The sequence below is a fragment of the Gymnoscopelus microlampas genome (assembly GCF_963454915.1).
Source record: "Gymnoscopelus microlampas genome assembly, chromosome: 13".
NCBI lineage: Eukaryota > Metazoa > Chordata > Actinopteri > Myctophiformes > Myctophidae > Gymnoscopelus > Gymnoscopelus microlampas.
Window position 1 is genome coordinate 13,152,109 of NC_139950.1, and position 11,233 is coordinate 13,163,341.

The 11,233-nt window shown below is 43.5% G+C and overlaps 2 protein-coding genes across 2 annotated transcripts; one reads left to right on the top strand and one right to left on the bottom strand.

Annotated features, from left to right (window-relative positions):
* Positions 1–1,341: 1,341 nt before the first annotated feature.
* Positions 1,342–10,990, bottom strand: sult6b1 (sulfotransferase family, cytosolic, 6b, member 1). Its single transcript, XM_084076915.1, has 9 exons — positions 10,849–10,990; positions 9,833–9,905; positions 9,111–9,304; positions 8,399–8,511; positions 8,046–8,135; positions 7,274–7,400; positions 6,411–6,505; positions 3,003–3,159; positions 1,342–1,851 (listed from the first exon to the last, which is right to left on the bottom strand). The coding sequence occupies exons 1-9, from the start codon at positions 10,916–10,918 to the stop codon at positions 1,724–1,726; spliced, it is 1,047 nt and encodes a 348-aa protein (XP_083933041.1). The 5' UTR covers positions 10,919–10,990; the 3' UTR covers positions 1,342–1,723.
* On the top strand, positions 3,836–5,908 carry LOC311059208 (nuclear pore complex protein Nup85-like; the record flags this gene model as incomplete). Its single annotated transcript, XM_084076913.1, has 1 exon — positions 3,836–5,908. One exon carries the CDS (start codon positions 3,836–3,838, stop codon positions 5,786–5,788), a length of 1,953 nt encoding a protein of 650 aa, XP_083933039.1. The 3' UTR covers positions 5,789–5,908.
* Positions 10,991–11,233: the final 243 nt, after the last annotated feature.

Below are 11,233 nucleotides of genomic sequence, written 5' to 3' on the forward strand. Positions count from 1 at the left end.
TGGTAGCAAATAGCTCCTTCTGAACCAGGGGTCATCAACATGTCCGTACATGGACAAACATAACATAAAAATAAATATACATATTTGTTATTATAATGTAAAAACATATTCTAAAATACACAATTGATTCTTAAAAGAATGCGTTTGAATAATTTTGGTGACTTATAAAGTGTTGGGATGACATGCTCATTAATATGATGCAGGTGATTTGTGGTATTGTATGTTGTACTCGTACATGATTGCATCATATGAAGACAACAAGACAAGATTCCCTGAAAATGTAAAAACATCTGTTCAATCCTTTGTGGGATACTAGTATTTACATTTTTTAAGACAATGGATTAATGGAGTGTCAGACAATGAAACAATTAAAGTCAACGGTATGTGAGCAGTGTTGGAAAGTAACTTAACTGAAAGAAAAAAGTATATATTATTACCTTTTTCCAGTAACTAGTAATATTACTTTCACATTTTGAGTAATAATTACAGTTACTATTTTCCAAAAGTAACAAGTTACTATTTTCACAAGCCTTGGTGGTGGGCTTGAGTGTCTAGACTTTGTTTATTTTAATTCCGTGATCGAGTGTTGTTCTTGGTCCGTTGATAGCCTGGGAAGCATACCTTTTCGGGTCTATGATCTGGTCGGGAGCGGAAGTACCCTACGTCACCAGGCGCGTCATCCGCGTCATCAGGCGGCCGGAACCGCAAATCCGGAAAGACTTCACCCCAAAATAGGTCCGTACACGGGCCTACCTAATAAAATCCTTGATGCGGTGTAGCTTAGCTTATTTTTTAAATATAAATGTGAGTGTACTTTCCGGAGACTATTTAGCGTCTGTCTACCTTTATTATCCCACAGGGAAATTCTATTCCATTTAAATAGGGATTGGGGAAACAAACAGGGGGAACCAAAACAAAGCGGCTCCGCCAAACCGGAACGGCAAATTCCGGAAAGAGGAATTGCTTCTCTTTTGTTTTTCAGTAGGCGTGGCCAAGACCGGATCACACGGGCCATTAATACCAGGCTTTCCTCCGAGGTGGAAAGACTGGTGATGCGAGGTTAGTCCGTTGATATAATGGTCAAATGGATATACTGTAAATGTCAAATACAGTATACTGAGATGTTCATATAAATGAAATGATCACTTAAAAAATAGATTATTTCTTCAACAGACATAAACCTCAATGCTTTGTATTCATGTATATCCTCTCTGTCTAAAGATGTTTGTGTCGAGACCAGCATTTTTCCACTGATCGAAACAAAGAATGTCAGACAATGTAAAAAGGAGCATCTTTTTAAAGCTATTTCTTATTCCAATTTCCAGATTGTTTATTGTTACATCCCATTATATATAAGCATACAAGAGTAGAATTCTTGAATTTTCAGTTCCTTGACATTGCACTAACAAGAGGAACAGCCAAAAATATCAGCAATAAAATCACAACAAAAACAGTAAACAAAAACAATACAGTACAATATCATTGCACAATGTAGGATATAAAGTGTTAGGTGCTGTGTGTTGTGCATGCGTGCGTGCGTGCGTGCGTGCGTGCGTGCGTGCGATCTTTGCGACCTCAAAATAGTCAACCTACAAGTTGTACAAGCTAGTAGATCTGCTATTTTTGCAGAATGTTCACCCTAGATAGGGAGGCTAGTCAAAGTGGTTAAAAACGAAAGTGTCATATTTCTTTCTTCGCTCTTTTTTGATGTGGACCGAGTTCCCTACTGACAGTGGAGCTGGTAGTTGAGTTTGTCTCCTAGCCTGGTTCCTGACAGGTGTTTGTTGAAGACCTGGTCCATCTCAACACTCTGTTCAGGTGTGAAGTGACTCCTCCAGTCTCCTACTTCACCTACAGAGACAAGAACAGAGAGCAAGATGAGAGGGAGACAGCGTATAGGAGAGACAGACGGCAGGAAAGCTGAGAGATAGACAGTAGACAACTGAGAGGGAGGCGGCGTTGGAGAGACAGACAGTAGGTAAGCAGCCGAGAGTGTAGGACGGAGAGAGAGACAGACAGTAGGAACGATGAGATAGACAGCGTAGGAGAGACAGACAGTAGGAAAGCTGAGTGGGAGTCAGTGTAAGAGACACAGACAGCTGAGATGCTGCCAAGTGGCAAGTGACTCCGCCACAGGGCCACTAGTAGGCTGCTGAATAGATATAGAATAAATATATGTAGAGAGACATATGCAGACGGCCAATTTCGAATATGTCACATATATGATAAACATATATGTTGCATTTATAAAAACATATATTTCTTTTGCCCCCCCCCCCCCCCTGGGCATAGGCAAAACTCGCCTATGCCCCAGACAATTAGGATTATGAAAAGACCAGACCGGGAATAAGATTAACGTTAAACACTTCGTCACCAAGTCATTTTTTCGATCAAGGTTTTCAGGAAAAATAAAAAACTGATCCAGAACAAAACTATATGATATTTCTTAATCATTTCACCCAAAATGTTTATAACAAATTATGACTATTTAAACAGAAATAACACTGTCTGTCAGTTATGTAACATAAGAGATTTAAATAGGTTTAAATAGGATTAAATCTGACTTAGGCCAAAATAAAAATAAAAACAAATTACTAAATGGCCTAAATCAGTAAATAATTTGGCTTAAATCACAAAAACATGTGACTTAGGCCAAACAAAAGGCCTATTTTGTCCTAAGTCACACTAGGGAGTTAGGCCATTATACTAAAAGGGGCGTGAACAGCATGATCCTTTTCAATTAGGAGATAGGCGATTTTACCAGAGGTGGCCAGTGTCATGAGGACCTGACTTAGGCAAAAATATCATTTCCTCAAAAAATTACTTAGGCCATTAGTTTAATAAGGTGACGACTTATTCCTGCCTGTTTGTGAGCAGAGGAAGCAACACATGCAGCACACAGACACACACACACACACACACACACACACACACACACACACACACACACACACACACACACACACACACACACACACACACACACACACACACACACACACCTTTCCTGAAGATGACATTTGCCACGTTGCCGTGGGTCTCCATAGAGTTGTCCTTCATGGCGCTGAAGGTGCTCTGTTCAGAGATGTTCTTCAGCTGATCCTCTGTCAGACTGAAGCCAAAGAACTGAGACATCTCACGCACTCCCCGCTCCAGGTCCTAACAGCCAATCAGACGACACACAAACCATATCATCTGTACAACCTTGGATTAAGGTTAGGGTTAGGACAGTTGGTTAGGTCGAAGGTCGAGAATTCACAAGAATGGAATGGGTTTTTGAGAACCCCGAAAGGTCATGAATGTCTAGTTTCATGTCTAGCGGAGGATATACAGTACTGTAAGTCCCTGATAGGCCAACCTGACCCATCGGCTAAAACTGATTGGCCGAACGTCATATAATGTTTTTGTACTTACTCGAGTACTCAAGTTTTATGTCGCCAATATAGGTGGCAGCGTGTGCAGTGGAAGAGAACTTGACTTGCATGGCCCGAGAACAAGAAATCCACAAAACTCTGTCCGTCTCCGTGCTTGCGTCCGTCTCCGTGCTTGCGTCCGTCTCCGTGCGTGCGTCCGTCTCCGTCCGTGCGTCCGTCTCCGTGCGCGTGTGCGTCCGTCTCCGTCCGTGCGCCTTTTATGCCAATACATGGAGATCCCTGACGTCATTAATATTACGTCATAGTACTGACATCATAGACTGGCCCCTACTATGATTATGGTTACTGCACTAAGTACTCGGAAATTGAACTGAATGACTGAGGCAAAGAGGCACTCGATGTAGTTTATGCTTTGACATGTTTCTCATTTGTAGCATTGAATACATTTAAAGAATTCACTTATGGAAGAGGTGGATGTAGAGCCCCCAACCACCATCATTCCTAAAGCCAAAAAGCACTTAGGGTTTGCGTGGGGGCCTGGAGACATCCAGGTTTATGAGACCCTTTTCAAAACATCGGGTGCACCAGGATCAGGCAGCTCGTTCATTCATGAGGTGAAGACAGACGAGGACATCTTATACTCCCCCACTTTACGCGAACTCTTCAACAAATACCATCTCATCTTCGTTGATCTGCAGACCATCCAAAAGGACTTACCCAGCAAGAACAAGAAGGACCATTTGGTCAGCATCAGTAAAAACTACAGATCTGTCATACAAGCCTGCGTGGAGAAGCTTCAGCAGGCTGTGGTTTCAACACAAGATACAGAATTGGCCAACGGGTGTAGGAATCAGGTGTCCATTCTGCGGGCCATAGAGTTGATTTGGAATCTGTGTGAAGTGCTGTTCATCGAGGCTGCCCCAGCGGGCGCCCTGATGTTCCACCTGCTGGCCTGGACCAGGCTCCACAAGGTGGACGTGGAGAAGAAGGTCAGAGAGGTTCTGCAGAGCAAGAGCCCCGCGGAACACCGTGGCTACTGGGAGGTGGTGATGAGCTACGTTCTGCTGGGCAGGCTGGACGACGCCCGACAGATGCTGATGAAACAGGCTTTCCTGCAACCTGTGGCCAGGGACATGTTCAAACTGATGGACAACCTGCTCAGCCAGATGCCCGCCTACGACCCTTGTGGGGCGCAGATGCTGGCGGAGTTCGACGTGAAGTGGAGACACTGGCACGAGGAGGTCGACCGCTGCCTGCAGAACAACTCGTTTTCCAACAGCCCTCACCTAGAGGTCATCTGTAAGATCCTGGTGGGGGATGAAGACACACTGCTGGCGCACAAGGACCTGCTTAGTACCTGGTACCACTTCATGATCACCAGACTGCTCTACTCTCACCCCACCATCAAACCCACTGAGCTGCATTACTACGCACAGTCATGCATGACCATGTTTCTTGGCTCGGGGAGCGTTCCAGAGCCTCTGGACAACATTCTATTGGGAGCCTTTGAGTTTGACATCCACCAGGTCATCAAAGACTGCAGCGTTGCTCTGAACAACTGGTGGTTTGTGGCTCATTTGACGGATCTCCTGGATCACTGCAATCTGTTCCAGTCCCACAATCTACACTTTGGTTCCAAACTGAGGGAGTTCCTCCTGCTGGAGTACGCCTCCGGTCTCTTCACGCATCACAGCCTGTGGCAGCTGGCGGTGGATTACTACGACCATTGTCCAGAGTTCGGCCGCGCGTACCTGGAGCGGCAGATGGAGCGCTTGCCGCTGGACACGGAGCACAAGGCCCTCGAGGTGATCCGGATCTGTGAAGAGAGGCAGATGTCTGAACAGGTGAGGAGCGTTTGTAAGATCATGGCCAATCGAGCTCTGAGGAACAGTCGTCTGGGACCTGCTCTGTCCTGGACCATCAGGGCCAAGGACGCCGCCCTCGCCACCCTCATATCCGAGAGGTTCTTGCAGGACTACTGTGCCCAAGGGACCTTTTCAGATGTGGACCTGATTGACAACCTGGGTGCGGACATGCTGCTCAGCGACAGACTCACGTTCCTGGGGAAGTACCGTGAGTTCCACAAGCTGTACGAAGAGAAGCGCTTCAAAGAAGCCGGCACGCTCCTCGTCTCCCTCATGACGGCGAAGATTGCGCCGCGCAGCTTCTGGTGGACCCTGCTGACTGACGCCGTGCCACTAATGGAGCAGAAAGAGGTGATCTTCTCAGCGGAGCAAACCTATGAGCTGATGTCCTTCCTGGAGGAGCTGACCTCCCCGTTCCAGACCAGCGCTCCCAGCCCAGACGGTCCCATACAGGAGGAAGATGTCACCAAAGTGGAGCTCTTCAGGCTGGCATTGGCCAGGAATCTCGCCGTAGCCATCGTCAAAGAGGGAATAGTCGAAGTCTGTTAAATGTTTTTTCTATCTTTTTTTGTACTGTGTATAAAACTAACAAATCAAAATATAAAACGGATACAACGGGTACTCTGACAACGGGTACAACAGGACAGCATTACACAACTGGAGGGGCACGTGTTCCCAACAGGCATTGTTCCCATGGGCGTCGGCCTAGTTTAAATCAAAGCCGAAACATATTCAATTTTGGGGTCCATGACATAAAACTTTTAAAACACATGGCATAAGGAACAATATCTATCATAGCAAAAATTGCTGGCTGTTTGTTCGTTTCTAGAAAATGAACAAAAAACGTACTTGATTAAAGGTACTTACAATAGTTAAGTCCCACCACTGCATAGTTCCAAAATTTTGCATAAATAATGCTGTATATTGTTAATGTTGAGCAGAAACCTCTTATCTCCATCTACTTGATCACACAGCGTCACACAAAAGTATCAAAAGAAGCAGATCCGCAAGCTCGAAACACAGCGCAAAGCGATGCATTTTGAGTTTGTAGATCTGCTACTTTTGATACTTTTGAATTTGAATCCTAAAAAGCAACAGTTTTGGACATAATGAAGTTTCCACCCGACAGAGACGATATCCAGGTAGGTAGTGGTTGCGTTATGTCTCTGACCTGTTTTAATTCCTCGTAGGTGATGACCATCACGTTAGGACTGCTCATCCTCTGTTCCCATGCCAGTGCCTGGTCAAAATATGAACCCCAAGGAACTGCAGACAGACAGACAGACAGACAGACAGACAGACAGACAGACAGACAGACAGACAGACAGACAGACAGACAGACAGACAGAAAAATGGGATGTACACTACATACAAGATGACAGCTCAACAAATACACACTGAGAAATTGATGGAGAGATGGACATCAAGTCTGTAAGATATCCTTTCCTTCTGAATTAGCACGTAACTTTGAAATAAGGTTTGTCCAATGAACAACTATTTCACTGTTAATGCTGATTGTCCACAAGGGGGGGTGGTGGCACAAATAGCTTCTGAACACCTGGGTTAATGCTGTTTGCATACTTTTTTTTATTTATCAAATAGTTATATCATCAAACATACTGTAAGTATCAAACATACAGTATCAGACAGTCTTTCCCAAAAGGAAATGCATTTATTTAATCGAGTCTGACCCGAAGCAGGGATAAAACAATATCCCCACCAGATATAAAAAATCACACCCAGTGTGAAGTGAGTGGTGCCTTTGAATTAGTGTAACTGGTTGCATCCTTGTGTTGCAATCAGCTGCAGCTGTTGAGGCCGTTCTCAAACGGACGGACGGACAGACAGACACACACGGTCAAGTATAGGAGTGGCTGGCACCACTCAAAATGAATGACCAGAGGTGGGGATATCAAAAGCAGAGGCATGGATTTCCATCCCCATCCCTGGTTACCTACTCTATATATTTATATATATATATATTATATATATATATTATATATATAATATATATATATATAGTACAGAACATACCGTCTCCTGTCATGAACTGCCTGTAGAATGACTCCCAGGACTTCACAGATGGTACTATAGGGTTGTTTTTGGAGAAGTGATACATTGACACCAATGTGTCTTTAGGGTTCCTGAACATCACCAACATCTAACAGAAACACAAATACACGTTGTGAGCTTGTAAATCGTCTATTTTCAAATAGCCAAAGTTTAAATAGGGCTGAAGAGGTTAATGTATGTTTTGTAATAATAATTCAAATCTACAAAGTAACCAACAAACGTTTTCAAATCGTAGTGGAGAAAAAGTACAATATTTGCCTCTGAGATTCATTATACATGAACTAGTGTTCTTAAGTGTGTGCGTACGTGCGTGTGTGCGTGCTCGCATGCGTGCGCGCGCGCGCGTGTGTGTGTGTGTGTGTGTGTGTGTGTGTGTGTGTGTGTGTGTGTGTGTGTGTGTGTGTGTGTGTGTGTGTGTGTGTGTGTGTGTGTGTGTGTGTGTGTGTGTGCATGTGTGTGTGTGCTATTAACCCATTAATACCTGGAACGCATCTGTGTCACTTTAGATTTCTTTGGCTATTAAAAAATAGCAGATATACAAGCTCATAGCACGGCACCGAGTGCCGCGCTATGAGCTTGTAGATCTGCTATTTTTGAAAAATCGTGAAAATTATTTTTTAATATTTTTTTCCGAAAAATTGTTAGGATTTTGATTTTTTTTTAGATAGTGCCTCAGGTCTTAGTGATTCCCATGTCACGTGTGAATGTACTGTAGGTGTGTCTGGGCTTTGACCTTAGTCTTGCTGGTGTAAAAAGAAGGTGGGATGTTGTCAGGGTGCAGGTGGGTCCCCAGGATCCTGGGCGAGGGGCTCTGACCTACGACCTGGGAGGGAGACAAGAAGTGAAGGATTTTGAACGGTCACTGGAAGCCAGAGGGTGACACATACACATCACTGATTGGTGTACACACTTGGGCTGACCGAGTGCACCACCCCATGAGTGCACATACTCCCGTGAGTGTGCACAAACAGGGCTCAAACACGTTTTTGAAGGTGTATTTGCCTTCTTTTCAATTGAACACACACACCCACACACACGTACACGCACGCGCACACGCACACACGCACGCACGCACGTGCAGTTTACCTTTAAGAGCTCTGGTCCGAAGAATTCCATGAGTGGAGGCATCTTGGACACTGCATCAGCACCTTTAGCTGCTGCCACCATCTTTCCCGCAATGCTCCAGATCCAGTTGAAACCTGATACACACACACACACACACACACGCATGCATGCATGCACACACACGCAGACACACATGCACACGCACGTGTGTACACACATAAAAATGTACCTATGTATTCCTACTGTGTAGCTGGCAGTATTAGCCTCACATCACATCAACTGTTGATAGTCTGTACATGTACATGTATACTAGGGCATAGCTTTTCCCATAGAGATTTCTGAAAATATTTATACTAATTATTTTAAGCCTGGAACCAAGCCATCCTCTTGGTGAACCATAAAACATTTGATACGGTGTAAAAAATAATATTTGAAAAACGCAAAAAGGGTATTTATTAAATTTTCTAATATTATGCCCATATCACAGGTAATAGATTTACATGATATACCCATCATACATTATTCTAACCCGGTTAGTCCAGTGCAGATGGACAGACTTTATGTCTGATTTATAACTTATTTTTAATTATTAATACCTTGCTACATGTTTGCGTCTCCCTACCCTACCCATACCTGTGTAGTATGTGTGTGTTTCATACTGCGGTGCTGCTATAAACCCTGGGGATCAAAAAGGATGGATATAACAGTAACATCAGTAACAGTGACTTCTCACCACATTTGGGATAAGCCACTAGCAGGATGTCATCGTGTCGGGCCTGCAGGTTCTCCAGAGCTCTGAGGTGTTCCTCTGGACACATGACGGCGGGGTAGAGAACTCCTTTATAGCGGTACAACTTCTCCTCGTCTCTCAGAGCCTGGGCCCGCTGCACTTTAGAGTGCAGCTGGTCCACGAACCTGCTCTTTGGTCTGCAAAAAAAGGCAAAAAAACTGTTATGAACCAGGGTCATTAGAGTTAATTAACTAAAACTAATAAATGACCAAATCTAGGATACTGTGTTCATTGTTTCGCCAGGCCGAAGGCGTGGCCGAGACTATGTTTTACATATGTGTCTGTGCTATAACTTCATCTACATGAATCCCTCAACTTCTACAGATTTTACTCACTCTATAATGACTGAATTCTGAACATTGCTGGCCCACAATAACCTACCTGACCTGGCGGAGACCTGTGCTCCGAGGAGCATTTTTTCTAGTTTATACTTTGTCGAATTGCACTGTTACTTCCCGACAAGAAACGATCTTCAAACGACATTCACAGCGCTTTGCATCGCTATAGTCTAACTTGAGCTTTACTGTGACATACAGTTATCGCCATGGCCATATAACCATACAATAATTAGTTGTATACATAGACTGTAAAAGGTTGTATAACATGGCTGTGATGTGATAATGTTCAAAACTCAGCCTGTGGCCTTGGGCCTATAGGATACTTACGTAGCAGCATCTTTGGAGCAACTCTGGTCGTCTTTGACCCATTTGTTTTCAGAGTCCTTACAGGAGTCCACCTCTAGTGAAATGACACACATAAGACAGATATAACTGATTACTTATACTCCTTCTTAATAGACTGAGCATAACATTGCTGTCGGGCAGAAACCTTTTATCTCCATATTTTAACTTGTAGTGTTTTCGTAAATTAACGCCCTACTTGATCAAACTATAGCGTCACTCAAAAGCATCAAAAGTAGCAGATCTACAAGTTTGTTTTGAGCTTGTTACAGTAGATCTGCTACTTTTGCAGTTTTTTTATTTGAACCCTGAAAAGTAACTGTTTTTTCAGAGACGATATATATTGATGTTATGCTAAGACCTTGTATGTAAAAAACATAATAAAAATAATGACATACCCAAAATAAGGACGTCGAAAGTGGATAAGTCTGTCTGTGTTTTATAAATGTTTAATACATGAAATGTATTAGCAAGAGCTTGTAACTAAACGATAACTACTACAGTAACTACAAAAAAAGAAACATTTTTTGGAAGGACGTGGTTTCAACCTGACAATATACATAATAATAATAAACATAATAATAAAAAGTAAACACAGTAGCAACATAGCAACATACAGGTATAGACAATATTAATAGCATAGCACACAAATATTGTCAGCAAGGCTTCGGTTTAACACTGCAATGGCAGAGAAGAAAAAACTCCTACTAAATCGAGTTCCCCCTCCATTTGATCAAGCATTCCTATTCTGGGCATGTCATAACTGGTGAACATGTGGTAAATAAGCACATTCAGTGAAAATAGTGGTTAAAGTCCAAAATGTCTGTTCAGGTGGCAGTCGGCCTACTGTGAAGTGTTGATTGAGGGGTTGTGGGAGGGACATTTTCAGGCTCAATCTAATGTGCATTCTGTTACAAGCTGGCTCTGTTGTTTTTAACTACCCTTTGGTGAAAATAGCAGATCTACAAGCTCCCTCGTGCGTGCGTGTGTATGTTCCTTACCATTTTCTGCTGCTGCAAAGCTAATGCAGACAGCTGCCACCAAGAGAAGAAGTGCCACTCTGGACGTCATGTCGTTGTGGGTGAGGTGAGCTGTGCTCTGGGCAGGAAGAGCTGAACACACAGCTGATTTGAAGCTCAGACTTTGAACTCTGGGTAGAAGCTCTTCAGGGTGCTGCATGATAAAACACAATTGCCATGAGATTAATGTTTAACTCTATGAAAATACATGAATTAATAGCTGGTATTATAGCCTACCTAATCTATTTGGGGGTTCTTGGCATGGAAACGTTTGGGAACTTAAGTCTAAATTCCCCCACTCAGCTTCTGGGGGACATGCTGCCACCCTGTTCATGGATGTAGAATATTCCATGGCAATCCAGCCAGC

Coding starts and splice junctions, on each gene's coding strand:
- sult6b1 (XM_084076915.1), bottom strand. CDS start 10,918: ATGACGTCCAGAGTGGCACTTCTTCTCTTGGTGGCAGCTGTCTGCATT. Junction 7,401..8,045: donor TTTACACCAGCAAGACTAAG/GTCAAAGCCCAG, acceptor TGTTTCTGTTAG/ATGTTGGTGATGTTCAGGAA. Junction 1,852..3,002: donor AAATGTCATCTTCAGGAAAG/GTGTGTGTGTGT, acceptor TTGTCTCTGTAG/GTGAAGTAGGAGACTGGAGG.